At 41.7% G+C, this 15425-nt stretch overlaps 1 protein-coding gene across 1 annotated transcript in view; it reads right to left on the bottom strand.

The window, feature by feature from the left end:
- Positions 1-15133, bottom strand: part of mlip (muscular LMNA-interacting protein) — a 94771-nt gene extending 79638 nt beyond the window's left edge. The window contains exon 1 of the mRNA XM_084321521.1: positions 14786-15133. Coding sequence (XP_084177647.1) covers positions 14786-14905 — 120 coding nt within the window. The 5' untranslated portion in view covers positions 14906-15133. The remainder of the gene's footprint in view (positions 1-14785) is intronic.
- Between the last annotated feature and the right edge of the window lie 292 nt (positions 15134-15425).

The following is a 15425-nucleotide window of genomic DNA, read 5'->3' on the forward strand; positions in this document are numbered from 1 at the left end:
CTTGGGTTTTCAGAAAAAGGCCAGCTATGTGACGCTAATTATTTAGCATCAACGCTGGCTGGCTACAACAATGGCGGATGGTATTCTCTGCGATACCTATATTATTCTATGACAGCCCCGCCCCCATTCGCTAACCAACCAATCACTGCTACGCAATATCAACGCAACGGTTGTTTAGGTTAGATTTTGGAGACATGTACGCAGATTCCTCGCAACACAGTCTACAAGACCCTAAACAACAACCGCGCTGAAATCGCGCTGATGTTGTGTTGAAGTTGCTTTGAAGTTGCTGTAGCATGTAGAGGCCTTGAGATATAGAGAGAGAGGGGGGTGAGAGAGATGAGGAAGGGGCAAAAGAGAAAAAGATCTGGGAGAGTGTGTGTGAGGGAGAGAGGGGGGGGTGTGATTAATCAGCCATTGTGTGTGTGAATGTAACAAGTTCCTAATGTTTTCTTTCCCCTATTATTTCATGCACACTTTATTCATTGTTTTAAATTATTATTTTCTTTTAAGTTATTTTGTGCATCACTCTGTTTTGAATTTGATGCAAATTTGCAATGCATGAGGGTCATCCTTTTGTGTTAAATGGCTGCACAAAGCAAGCATTTGTTGACTCGCATGTTGATAAGAGTATTAAAACTTGGAACTTGAAAAAGATCTGTTTAAGGTAAAAAATAAATTAAAAAAAAAAGTGATTAATTTGCGATTAATCGCGAGTTAACTATGGATAATCATGCGATTAATCGAGTTAAATATTTTAATCGTTTGACAGCACTAATATATATATATATATATGTGGTAAATATGCAGTATATACAGCACTGTTGTACATGCTTTCATACAGAGTATATGGGTAGACTATGACTATAGTATGAGGTGGGGTCACCAGGTGTCTTCGTCTATTAGGGCATAGCTCTCAGATACAGAACAAGAAGAATTCTCAAAGGCAACAAAAAAAGGAAATGAAATGAAATCAAGCAATCATATCTTTGCCGTTGGCAACCCTGCTGTCCGCGTGGGCATTGCGTCTGTTGCCACACAGCGAGGAAAGAGTGAAGCAAATACGAGCAGGGAGAGAGAGAGAGGTCAGGGTGTAAGCATTTCCTATTTGCCCGCGAGAGCACGCATGAAGTTTTAATTGCTTTGCAAGTGTTCAGGTCATGCGGTCGTCCTCACATAGCTCACATTTCTTCCCCCGCTATGGGAAGTGATTGCTTGTGTTTTCTCTGCATGTAGCCACGCTGTGCGTCAGGGACGTGCACAGGACTTTAGAGGGGCAGGTGCTCAAAGGCTGAAAAGGGCACTACACTTGTGTGTATATATTAAGCGAGCGCGCGTAGCTCACGAGCGCGATTTTTAAGGGCCCTTTTCGGGCGGGGGGCCCCCTTTTTATGCTTTTTGGGGGGTTTTGGTGATCAAATATTGAATATTGAACTATAATAATCAGTGCAGGAGCTCACTTATCCTTGAAAGACACTTTTATCACTGACTTAAAAGGCCCATACATCTCCATAAATGTTCAGGGGGGAGGGAATAAGTGCTTACCCTACAGACCCCAAGAAGTGCTGTATATTCTGTATTGTTTAATATAAATGCATTTTTTATTCCAATCCCGATTTGTATTTGAGATTCCCAAATCCCATCGGACTTGACTTCTTTGTGTCCCTCAATGAGTGTAATACCAGCATTCAACAGCGGTTTCTATCATCATCATCATCACCACCCACGCTATGCATAAAATATATAGGTCCGCGGAGAGGCACGCTGAGGAGGCTGTGCAAACTGCAATGGAATATGGGGCATCTCTCTCTCTTTACCTAATATTTTGATTCTATCCTGACATTTTTCAGTTGGAAGGGCAGTCTATATGCGTAACAGTAAAAAAAAAAAAAAAATGTTTTTCAAAAAGGGCACTTTTTTGATGAGGCTCAAAAAGGCAGGTGCTCAGGCACCCCTTGGCCTCTATGTGTGCACGTGCCTGCTGTGCGTGAGCCCCGCTCAGGTAGTTCACGTGTGGCATGCGGTAAGGGTGAAAGACCGACTGCAGACAACCACTAAATCACTTCCCGTCGCTGCGGTCAGACCACCCTCCTCGGTGGTCTGTAAAGAGACACCGGGACGTGTGTATAGTCGCCGAACATAAAGTGGAGGACACATATTAGTACTTAAAGGACCATACCAGTCTAATTTTGACTTCTTCTACTGTTTTATTTTTGCGCTATACCCTCTATTATTTTAAAGCCTTTTCAACATCAACAGCTGAGATCTACCCAAACGTACACTTTATACACACCTATGCACACAAGATTGGTTAAAGACGGGGGGTGGTCTCTGGTAATGGCGAGAACCACGGGTCCAAACCACGACATGACATGCATTCAGAAGTAGACGAGAACAGTAGAGGCAGAACAGTAGAGGCAACATACAGTAGGCAGTGGTTCCCAAAGTCGGGGTCGCGACCCAAAGGTGGGCCGCGAGCAGCCACGGGAGGGCCGCGAGATGAGTTAAAAAAAATAAAAATAAAAAATCCAATTTTTTTTTTTTTTTTTTTTTTGTCAGGCCACTGAACTTAGAAGCAGGCCAGGACAGTGTTTCTAGTTGTATTCTAAAATTCTATTCTATTGTATTCTAAAATGTGACTATATGGTTTTATATGAACTTAATAAATAAACAAAAACGAAAAATCTACTTATTTCAACGAACATTTCAAACTAAATAACAGATTATGCACATAAAACGCTGAAAACAACCGAAGCAACAATAGTATTTTAATGAGGCTATTATTATTATCATTATTATTTTGCAACAAGTTAGCCCTCTCATAAATAGCACATATAAATTAATAACTAACTTGAACTAACTTAATAGGATTGAAGTGATATTTGGCTTAAAAAATCGGTCGCCTGGCAAAAAAAAGAAAAAAGAAAAGCCTGACGATGTGCATTGGGCCGCGGCTCTCTGACGCCTTATTTTCTGGGTCCCGGCCTGAAAAGTTTGGGAACCCCTGTAGTAGGGGACAAAACAGCAGGGAGGCGATTTGTGTCGATGATGCTCCTCATACTGGAGACCCATGCACAGCTCCAAAATGAATGCAAAGTAAATGGGGCCATGGTCCAGTCCGTGCAAATCCTAAAATAAACATTGAAACCTACTTTGGGTGCACTTCATTTCAGGTCTTGCACAGACTGGAACGTGGCCCCATTGACTTTGCATTGGTGTTGTGGGGTCAGCCCTATGGTCCCACAGCCCTACAGCATGTCCCCACATTTCTAAGATTTTTTCCCCCACTCAAAATTAGGCCCTATGGTCCCTCAGCCAGCCCTATGTTCCCACATGTCTAAGATGTTTCTCAAAATTAGGCCCTATGTTCCCACATTTCTAAGATGTTTCTCAAAATTAGGCCCTATGTTCCCACATTTCTAAGATTTCTCTCAAAATTAGGCCCTATGTCCCCACAGCCCAATGGTCCCACAGCCCTATGTTCCCAGACAAACCCTCTACTACCACTATTGGCTACCAAATTAAGAGAAAGGGGAATACAATCAGATACAAATGTATGAAAAAAGGAAATGTGGAAACATACTGTAGGGCTGTGGAAACATAGGGCTGTGGGAACATAAGGCTGTGGGAACATAGGGCTGTGGGAACATAGGGCTGTGGGAACATAGGGCTGTGGGAACATAGGGCTGTGGGAACATAGGGCTGTGGGAACATAGGGCTGTAGGAACATAGGGCTGTAGGAACATAGGGCTGTGGGAACATAGGGCTGTGGGAACATAGGGCTGTAGGAACATAGGGCTGTGGGAACATAGGGCTGTAGGAACATAGGGCCGTGGGAACATAGGGCTGTGGGAACATAGGGCTGTGGGAACATAGGGCTGTGGGAACATAGGGCTGTGGGAACATAGGGCTGTGGGAACATAGGGCTGTGGGAACATAGGGCTGTAGGAACATAGGGCTGTGGGAACATAGGGCTGTAGGAACATAGGGCTGTGGGAACATAGGGCTGTGGGAACATAGGGCTGTGGGAACATAGGGCTGTAGGAACATAGGGCTGTGGGAACATAGGGCTGTGGGAACATAGGCACACTCCCAGTTGTGTGGCTAACTGTAACTAGCTGCGGGTATCCAGTATGAACATCATTGAAACAAATTGCCCCCCTGCTGTTTTGATCTCTTTCTATCCCAGAGAGTAAACTAATAGTTGCTTCGTTTCATGTGTTTTGTCCCCTATGTGGCAATTACTGAACACTACTTACACTACTTCTGAATGCATGTCATGTGTTGTTCTAGAGCCCCAGGGAGCTGTAAGCGGCTGCAAAAGGCCGCTTGGAAATGCTGGGATGCAAACTATTAGCAGGGAAATGTGAACCCACCCCCCTTAGTAACATGTGCTTGGTGTCTAACCTCCTGTCTGAGTTTGAACAAAGCCTCGGTTTGTTAGCTCCATGCAGTGTTGTAGTACTCGAGTCCAGTTCAGGACTTGTGACTCGACTTGAACTTGAGCACTGATGACTCGGACTCAGACTTGTTAATTAATAAATGCATTGTAGAATTGTGGAATTATTGTAGAATAGGCCCTAATCATTTGGCATACGATATTGATGGCTATAGTGCATTTGTTTGGCTATTGTGTCACAAAGTAAATAAACTTCCTTTGAAACGGTGACCGCGCTGTATCATTTATGTAGACCTATTTTTATTTGTACGTCAGCTCTCTGACTGCCAGAGTGGAGTGGACTCGAGCCTCTCTGTGTGGAGTTTGCATGTTCTCCCCGACCCGTGCTCGCAAGGGTTTCCCCTCCCGATAAGATAAACCCAATGGAAAAACATGTAGAACAGATCGCTAGCGCTGTCGCGTTCCCTGACGAAGACGGACAGGAGCACATGGATTGGTCCCCGGGCCGCGGCCCCACCCCACACCCCCTATCTGCTCTCGGCTGCCCTTGGGGGGAAGGACAACGACAACGGGATGGGTCAAGTGCAGAGAGACATTTCATCGGCGACCCAATGCATGTGTGTGTTCCTGTGTGTCGCCCATCTCGCATGTGTGTGTTAAAACTGCATGACAAAATTAATAAAGACTTCTTCTTCTTCTTCTTAGATTTAGTGACTCGACTACAACACTGGCTCCATGTAACGTTAGCGTTAGCTAATGGACATGATGATGACATAGGGACATTGATCTGTTGTGTTTATCCGTCTACGTCGGTTTTTAATTAATTAATCTCTAATTAATAAATGTTCTCTCCGCCAGATTTGTATCCCTTTTGCAACGCAAATGCACGAATAACGTTACGTTTAAAAAACATATTGTATTTGTTTTTATTGTATGCTTTTATTCTATGTTTTATGTTTTTATGTTTTTATCTTATGTTGTGGGACTTGTACAGCACTTTGGTCAACTTTGTTGTTTTTACATGTGCTTTATAAATAAAGTGGATTGGATTGGATATTGTTATGTCCGCCCATCACAACCACGCAAACTGTCGAACGCCTGTCCCGTCTATTTGTCTCCCGGTCTCTCTGTCTCCCTGTCTCGTGGTGATGACCGGAGTAGCGGACGTACCGTGATGATGACCGGGAGGATGTGACCCTCTCTGCACCGCCCCCACGTCCCCAGGCCTCAAATAGATCCGCCATCAGCTCTATTTAAAAATATTTAAAAATGTTCAGTTGCTATTGCATACACTTATCTGTGTTTCATTACACATATGAGTGCATGTTTACCAACTGTTCGCCTGTTTTATTGCAACACTACTATCACCGATATCTAAGAAGGGAAATCCCCCCTTGAACGGCCCTTCTAAGGTTTCTCTCCTCCACACTGCCTGTGGTGCATTTTTTCCTATTGCTAGGTTTTAGTGAGTTTTCCTTACCTTCACGTGGGGTATCTCTGGGAGTGTTGCATTCACTTATTTAAAATTGTTTGGACTTTATGGTGTTTTTGTTTTGTTCTTGATTCATTGTGATGTTTCTTCTTGACTTGTTTAAAGAAGACGTGTCCGGGTGGCTAGGTGGTGTAGTGGGTAAGGCGCTCGCCATCAACGCTGGAGACGCTGGGTTCGAATCCAGCTCTCGGCGTTGCTATCAGCTTGGCTGGTCGTTCATACTAACACAATTGGCAGTATTAGGGGTGGGAAAGCTGATGGGTGGGTCCTGGGCGTTGTGGACAGCGACCCCTACAGTTCGGTCGGGGCGCCTGCACAGCAAGGGTAGGATCTGGAGGGAGGTAGTGTGACCTTCCACACGTTAGTTACACTCTCCCGGTGAGAATCTGCGCTGCCAGGCTGGCTGCCGGCTGGCTGCACATGCGTCGGAGGAAAGCATGTGACAGTCTCCGGCCTCCCGGACCAACAGTAGGGGGGAGTGCGCAACAACCAGGAAGGGGGTTGGGAATTGGCATAACGACTAAACAGTGGGATGGGAGAAAAAAAATCGGAAAAAGGAGGGGGGGGGAAAGATAATAATAAAAATAAAAAAAAGAAGACGTGTCCGGCCCATGGGGACATTAACGTGTGTTGTCGGGCCTTACAAATACATTTGATTTGATTTGATTTGGGCTTATGCTTGCTAACTTTACAGCAGCCCTGTCACAGCCTCATACAAGATGCTGAAGCGTGTCAGCGTTAGTTTTGAAAGGTTTAATAATGTATGCCACGGTAATAAAGGCATTTTAATTGTTACAAAAAAGAGCGGCTTAGAGTTTTCTTACATATTTCATCCAAAGAACACCTCTAACAAACTCAATTTGAGTCCAGGATGCGCTCCTTACTGACATTTTTTTTGATAGTTTTCCACCAAATTGATTTGCACTAGCGAACACTAACGCGTTGTGCTTCCAACAAAGAAACCGTGGGTCAGAGTGCTTTTTGAATGGACAGAAATGACTTCCAATTTGTGACAAATCAGATACCGTGGCGTATATAGGCTTCGTAAAAAGCTATGCCATCTCTATAAAGGTCCACTGATCTGTAACCTTCTGGATACAAAGTTGAAGTGCAGCCAAGCTGAAGTTAGAACGCAACAGTAAACAGTTGGGTGTGTCCCTGTGAGCACCAACACTAATTACTGTACAAACCCTGACACTCCCTTGAGAGTAAACGGTGGAGCACAAATATAGCCCCCTGCCAGCTGCCGCTTGGAATGCTGCTGTTGAGCGTATTCGGTTTCCATCGGGTAGATTAAGGTTTATGGTCTCATCCGCGAGAGATGAGAGAGTATAAGACCGTTGGCGATCAAGTTGTAGTGTGATTTTATACGCTGTGTGCTTTATTTATGTACACTCGACGACGTGACTGTGAGAATGAGGGAAACCTCGTCGGTTGCCTTTCGAGTTTAAATAAAGGTTTGAATGAATGAGTGAAAAATATATACTCTAGTCTACAGCGTTGTCCTATGCCGTTTCGGGGGGGGGGGGTGTATTTACGTTTGCAGAGACTGCAACATGTTTGAAAAATGTATTTACAATATACAGTATGTAATTCTTTCAATTATTCTATGTCATCATTAATCAAAACCAAATAATTGTTGAGGCACTGTGCATATAAGCCTAGAAGAGTAAATACAGTATATTTGTAAAACAAAATGACGGGTCCTACTAGCTCTACAGGAAGCTCCCCTTCACTTTCTAAGCCCATGCACATGCAACAAAGGTTTTCCACAAACTCCCAGAGGCAGGGCCGGATTAACGACCGGGCCGTTTTGGGCCGCGGCCCGTGGGCCTCTAGTGACGAGGGGCCTCCATCAATGTCATACTACTGTGACACTGAAATGAAAAAATATTTGATCAACTAAAATATTTAGTCAACAAAAATATTTCATCAACTAAAATATACAGTACGTCGCACCCCGTGCCTCTCCCTGCCGTCTGCAAGTGGCTAATCTTGAGTTTCCGACCCCCCAGTAAGCTAACCATGGATAGGAAAGTCTGAGGAAAATAGAGGGTTAAATTCAGCGTGGACAGATTAATTTGCTTTCACGACTAACAATGCAGGCTTACCTGTAGCCTATGCCTGATATGTGGTGCGAAATTTGCGAACAACGATTACTGTCATTTTGATTACTGTAGTTTGCCTGGTATGTAGCCTTGGTTAGTGGCTGCCCCACCAATGTTTTACATATAAAAACGCCACTGTGCGTGCGTGCACGTGCATGTGTGTGTGGGGGCCTCCACAAGAGTCTGGCCCAGAGGCCTCTGAATTCTTAATCTGGCCTTGCCCAGAGGCACCAGAAACATCGGATTGGCCAAAAAAAAAAAACAGCTCCCTGCATCAATAACCAATCGGATGTGTTTGGCCTGGTGGTGTTACCGGGTCACATCATGTCTTTTAATTATATATGTATTTATTTTTTTATTCAGCTTAAAGCTACTGGTGCATCTAGGAGTCTGTTCATGGGCTTGACATGTGATGCAGAGCTCTCTCTCTATTTCTGCTGGGCAGGTAAACCTACAGTACTGCAGCTTTACGTAACTTCAGCCATTAGGCCTGAATTACTTTTAGTATTAATTAGATGTCATATCACTTTAGCTTATAATAAAAAGAAAATATAGAAGAAGAAGAAGAAGAAGAAGAAGAAGAAGAAGAAGAAGAAGAAGAAGAAGAAGAAGAAGAAGAAGAAGAAGAAGAAGAAGAAGAAGAAGAAGAAGAAGAAGAAGAAGAAGAAGAAGAAGAAGAAGAAGAAGAAGAAGAAGAAGAAGAAGAAGAAGAAGAAGAAGAAGAAGAAGAAGAAGAAGGAGAAGGAGAAGGAGAAGGAGAAGGAGAAGGAGAAGGAGAAGGAGAAGGAGAAGGAGAAGGAGAAGGAGAAGAAGAAGAAGAAGAAGAAGAAGAAGAAGAAGAAGAAGAAGAAGAAGAAGAAGAAGAAGAAGAAGAAGAAGAAGAAGAAGAAGAAGAAGAAGAAGAAGAAGAAGAAGAAGAAGAAGAAGAAGAAGAAGAAGAAGAAGAAGAAGAAGAAGAAGACTGTATGTAATAAGTATCATTATAAAACATATATAATCATATAATGCCTCACGGCTTGTAATATTTTTGTATGTTTGAAAATATATTTATTAAAATATTTATAACGCATTCCAGATCCACTATTATGATATTATGATACGCTTGTTTGGTGCCCAGTTGTCTCTGAGGGTTAGGTGCTTAAAGTGGATAAAGTCTAGACAATCGACAGCAATGATTCTGAACACAAAGTACTTTGGCATCGTTGTGATTTCAGAAGAACACATTTTAGACACTTGGTAGTAGCACATGGTGCTAACATGGTGCTAACATGGCCTGCCCCCTCGTCTATTTCAAGAAATCATATTTCCTTCCAATAAATGTGCCCCAGGACAGTTCAGTTAGTATTTGTCAACATGATGCATCACTCTTTCCTAAAGCTAAAAATCTGATATTTCCCTGGAAAGAACCCTCCAATCTGTGATGTGACGGGGATGTGAAATGAACGGGGCTTGGACTTTATGAGGCCTTACAATGTTGGCCTTACACTCCAACAAGGTTTTAGTTCTGGTTCAGACGTTCTACCGATGCTAGAATATAAACCTCATTTGGTTGCAAGAGCTCAGACAAACATTGTATGGCCTCGTAAGGTCAGAGCTCCATTCACTGTCTACGGAGCGGCAGCCCCAGATGTTACATCCCAGTGACATCATGAGCCCCAGATGTTACATCCCAGTGACATCATGAGCCCCAGATGTTACATCCCAGTGACATCATGAGCCCCAGATGTTGCATCCCAGTGACATCATGAGCCCCAGATGTTGCATCCCAGTGACATCATGAGCCCCAGATGTTGCATCCCAGTGACATCATGAGCCCCAGATGTTGCATCCCAGTGACATCATGAGCCCCAGATGTTGCATCCCAGTGACATCATGAGCCCCAGATGTTACATCCCAGTGACATCATGAGCCCCAGATGTTACATCCCAGTGACATCATGAGCCCCAGATGTTGCATCCCAGTGACATCATGAGCCCCAGATGTTACATCCCAGTGACATCATGAATGAAAACGGGTGGCATTCCCCATTTAAGGCGAGACACCCCAGGCAAATATACTTTTTTTTGTAGATTTTGCGATTTTGTTATATTTTACTTCCTAAACATGTCTTCTATGAAACCATTGACAATAAAACGTCAATAACACACATTTAGTTGTTTATTTTTACTTCATTTTGCCTTATTGCATCCATAAATGTGCACATATTTAATGGAGAAGTGCCTCATTTGCATATATAAACATACAATTCAGAAAACTTGCAATATATTCTTTCTTAGTTTATATGTACAAAACAAACTGGGAACGTTTCATAGTGATATCTATTCAAATATTGTTTTGCCTATTAGGGGGTACTACACTGTTTGTAGCCTGTGTGTAGTTCTGTTCAGTTCAATAACATCATTATTATTATTATTATTCAGTTATCAGGCGTGTGTTTAGGTTGTCAATTACTAATGGTTTGATTAGGTATTGTGTTTGTAAATAGCTGTTTAAAAAAAATTATGGCATTTTACAATACAGAACTTTGAAGGCGTTTTCCCAAAAATGAGTTTTTATGCGTTTTTCTTACACGCAAGGGTAGACATGTACCATTCCATAGCACCTACACACACCATACTTTCCACATTTCTTCCTATATAGTATATACCCTGCATCTTTTTACAGAGGGGTTTGTTGATATAACATTCATAGCCTGATTTGTAGTACATTTAGACCAAAAAACATGGCGGAAATTGATTTTTTTATGACTGTAGTCAGCATTTCCTGATTCATGGGATGATAAAAAGACATATCCACAATCCCTTCTGCAAAAAGTTCACTGTGTTATGTGTCAACATAATGAAACAATTTTTTTAAATCTGGCATCATCCAAAAATACTCTCAAAGAACACCTACAGGAGACTGCAATTCGAAACTGGCCCCTGCAAATGTCCTAACCAAACCCCCTCCAATGTACAGTAAATGACCAAGTATGGCGTTGTCAATATTCCAATGTACAGTGTACAGTGTCCCCCACCCACCCCCTGTATCACAAACAGTACTGTATTTGCAAATCTGGTATGTCATAAATGTATAGATGTAGCAGTACTGTCTATCTGTATGTCGTGTGTGTCATATATGTTATGATGAATTGAAAATGGGGGACCCTGATGTAAACAAGACGAAAGTCTTTCTCTGGTCTGCATCCCCTTAACAATTGTATGTATTGAGCTGTACTGTACCCATTCTGCAATCTGTTAATAAAGTTTTCAATCAATCAATCAATCAATCAATCAATCAATCAATCAATCAATGGTGACCTTCCAATGGTCTAAACTTGACCTTCCAATGGTCTAAACCTGACCTTCCAATGGTCTAAACCTGGCCTTCCAATGATCTAAACCTGGCCTTCCAATGGTCTAAACCTGACCTTCCAATGGTCTAAACCTGGCCTTCCAATGGTCTAAACTTGACCTTCCAATGGTCTAAACCTGACCTTCCAATGGTCTAAACCTGGCCTTCCAATGGTCTAAACCTGGCCTTCCAATGGTCTAAACCTGGCCTTCCAATGGTCTAAACCTGGCCTTCCAATGGTCTAAACCTGGCCTTCCAATGGTCTAAACCTGGCCTTCCAATGATCTAAACCTGGCCTTCAAATGGTCTAAACCTGGCCTTCCAATGGTCTAAACCTGGCCTTCCAATGATCTAAACCTGGCCTTCCAATGGTCTAAACCTGGCCTTCCAATGATCTAAACCTGGCCTTCCAATGGTCTAAACCTGGCCTTCCAATGGTCTAAACCTGGCCTTCCCTATTGTTGTCCTTCCAATGGTCTTTAGAACTGAACTTTGTAAAGGAACTCAAAGTGTTAAGAGCGATGCACTGCTCTGTTGTGCCGCTTAGACTCATTACATCAACACTGTAATTATTGTATTGTAAATGAGGGTTATTTTATTTTATTGAACTATTTTATTGCACTGCACTATTGCATCATTTTACTCTGTCTATTCTATTTGACTAACTATTTTATTGCACTGCACTATTGCACTGTTTTACTCTGTCTATTATATTTTACTCTTTTTATTACTGTCTATTTTAGAACTGCCATAGAATCAAACTGTAAACAAACAGGCCTACACAGTAAACTTCGCAGAGTAAATTTTACTCAAACTGAGTACATTTTACTAGTATATTTACTAGTGTATATATATATTTTACTGCTGTGAAGCACTTTGAGCTGCAATCTTGTATGAAAGGTGCTATACAAATATACAAAGTGTATTATTATTATTATTATTATTATTATTATTATTATTATTATTATTATTATTATTATTATTATTATTATTATTATTACATTTAAACATTTAAATTGACCAACCATAGACCAGTCCTATTCCAATCAAGGCAAGAGCAAGAGCTAGTGGTAGTGCTGTAGGAAATATTATTTTACAATATAATTATAACATAGGCTACAGTATGTATATTATATTATACAGTACAATATTATTCAACTATTATAATACAAATATTGTTATCTGCTCCATTGTAATAGGTGTATTTTTCCCTGTGTTCCCTTTTTATCATAGAGGTATGGTTGTACTTTTAATCTGGATCACCTAGCCTACATAATGTTAATCTTAATCCAGGATGAAGACTATTTCACCAGACATGACGCATCATAGCCTTTTGCTGATGGGGCCCCATGTTGTGCAGTAGGTGCCCTTTTTTATTATCTCCCCTGTCCTTCAAACAGCCTGTGTCCGCCCCTGCAAAGCAGTTAGGTTAAGCGGTTAAGAACCTTCCAATTACCAGATGACCGCTCTATTTCTTGAGCCACTTTCGCTCCTTTCACTAAAGCTGAGAGTGTGTATGTGTCTGTGTGTACATAAGCAACCTCACCGTGGACCAAAGCCACAACAGGCCGAGAGGGAAAGGGGAGTGGGCGGCTCTGATTGAGCTCATTCTCGAAGACACTCTGATGTCACGAGACCGCCGCCATCTTGGTATAGGGGGACCATACGGATTTCTACCATCAAATCCATGCATTGAGCTCAGTTTTTATTACATGTTTTATCACATTCTTGTTCATTTCATAACATTTTCATACGATTTGTTTTGAAAATATTGAGGCCAACATGGCATTTCACTATTTCGAAAGCCTTTCTGGTGATTCTAAGGCAAGATATGAGTCAAAGAAGCTCCCCCTGATTACCACGACCACAACATCAGAGCGAGTTAGCCGAAAGTTAGCCACCAGCCACTTTTTCCTCTGTGATGGTATAAAACTTCCGATTTGGATTTCTGTTTTTGTCATTAGTATAACGCGTAACACAGCAGCTCTTTGGCATTGTGAAGGACTGAAGAAAAGTCTGCTTGATTGTCTTTAATTTGCCGCTTTAACTATCCGTTTCTCCACTAAATAGTGTACACAATGTACCAGGCGGGGCAGTTTCCCCCCACGCTGCAGTTGCGTAGCAATAACAGACAGGAAGTTGACTTCGAGAATGCCCATCAGTCCGGTAAGGGCCTTAAAGCTGCAGTAGGCAACTTCAGAGAAATTATCAAGAGTGAGTTTACATGCCCAGAAGAGCAGAAAAAGCAAGCTCTGCATCACTTTGCAAGCCCATGCACACGCACACCAAAGGTTTTTCACAAACTCCCAGAGGCATCAGCAGCGTTAAGCAGAATTTCCCCCCAAAAATAATAATAAATATTTCCCAGCCTCTGATCGGCAGGTGGTCTTAGTTCTCCGATGTGACCCCAGAACACCAAAAACAGCTCATTGCATCAATAACCAATGAGATGCTTGCTCTATTTCTGCTGGGCAGGTAAAGTCACTCTTGCTAATTTCCCCAAAGTTGTCTACTGCAGCTTTAACATAGGCATGCATGGGGAGCGCTCGGGTTACGTTATCAGCCCAATCCCAATTAATTGCTTTTTTTTTTTTTTTTTTTTATCTACCTTAAACACCCTAATCATATTTCAAATAGCATGTGTCCGGATGGCAGAATTCAGTACTGTATCTACAAAACCTTCTGTTTAATCTTCCATCTATTAATTAGCTTAGATTTTTCAGTTCTGGTCAATTTGAGCATAGTGTTATTCAGTCAAAGATAAAAAAAAAAAAAATGTATTGATATTCTCATTTGGTTCATTACAATTTACTCAAGCCTAGTAACAGACACAGTATTTCTGGAATACATTCCCTGAGATCCATAGATGTCCCTAGAATCAGATACCAAGAACATGCAAATGGACCATATTAAAAAAAAGTCTGTAAATGTGTATTCTACGTGCTTATGGAATGAATGAGATAAAAAAAAAATTATTAAAAAAAATATATATATATATTTGTAATACATTTTGAGTTAATTTTCATAACGCAATAATTTGCTGTGTAATTAATTAATCTAATTAACGCGATAAACTGACAGTCCTAATATATATATATATATATATACAGTATGTACGTTATGTTTGGTTTATGTGTGTATGTGTGTGTTGTGAGAGAGAGGGAGAACGAGAGAGTATGTGTCCCCATTTAAAAACAAGGTTTGATAGATTCAGATATAGAGCCCGATTATTTTTCCCGATGAAATTTACGGCAACGCTTTCTTTTTTTGAGATTATACTCTCCAACCTCAAATAGAACTTCAAGCGATCGAGAGTGAATGTCTCCACGCTGGCTGGGACATGACTTGAGTCCCTCATTTTACCCCCACTGAAGAAGATCCACTTCAAAGAAAACTGGCACAATGTTCAGCAGACAAAAATATATCAGGTTTATTTTTAAAAAGCTCTCTTACCTCGCTCGGACTCTTGTTGTTGGAGCTCTCCCCTGCAGCCGAAGGCTCAGACATCCCCAACTCCAAGTACTGCTCACGTCCGGGACTTGGGAAAACTCTCTTGAGATTAGAGACGTCCATTATTACAGGCCAGATAAAGATGCCCTCTGGTGAAGTTCAGCATGTATTACGGGTGATGAGTGTGTAGCTGTGTTATGTGTGTGCGTGTGTGTGGCTGTGGCTGTGATATGTGTTTGCATGTGTGTGTAGCCCTGCCGACTTCCTTTTATAGACGCATAATTAGCCATAAATAGCTGACGGACAGCAGTCGACCGTCTGGGCCCAGATAACAATAATGTCCACGCTACTACTGGCTGCTACCAACTGGTTCCCTTGACCCTGGGAATGGATTCCGTGTTTACTTTTTTTTTTTTTTTTTTTTTAAACATGGTTTCCTACTTATCTAACTCCCACAGGATATTACCGTGAGTGACATCGAGCCCCTGCCCTCTCTCCTAGTGCCATTATATTATATAGTACACCGTTTGTACAGCTTATATTATTGCATAGACTTTGGCGTTCTGATGAATGAATGAATGAATGAAAACTTTATTTAACAGATTGCAGAATGGGTACAATACAGTACGGCTCAATACATACA

This window comes from Notolepis coatsorum, assembly GCF_963971535.1.
Source record: "Notolepis coatsorum genome assembly, chromosome: 9".
NCBI lineage: Eukaryota > Metazoa > Chordata > Actinopteri > Aulopiformes > Paralepididae > Notolepis > Notolepis coatsorum.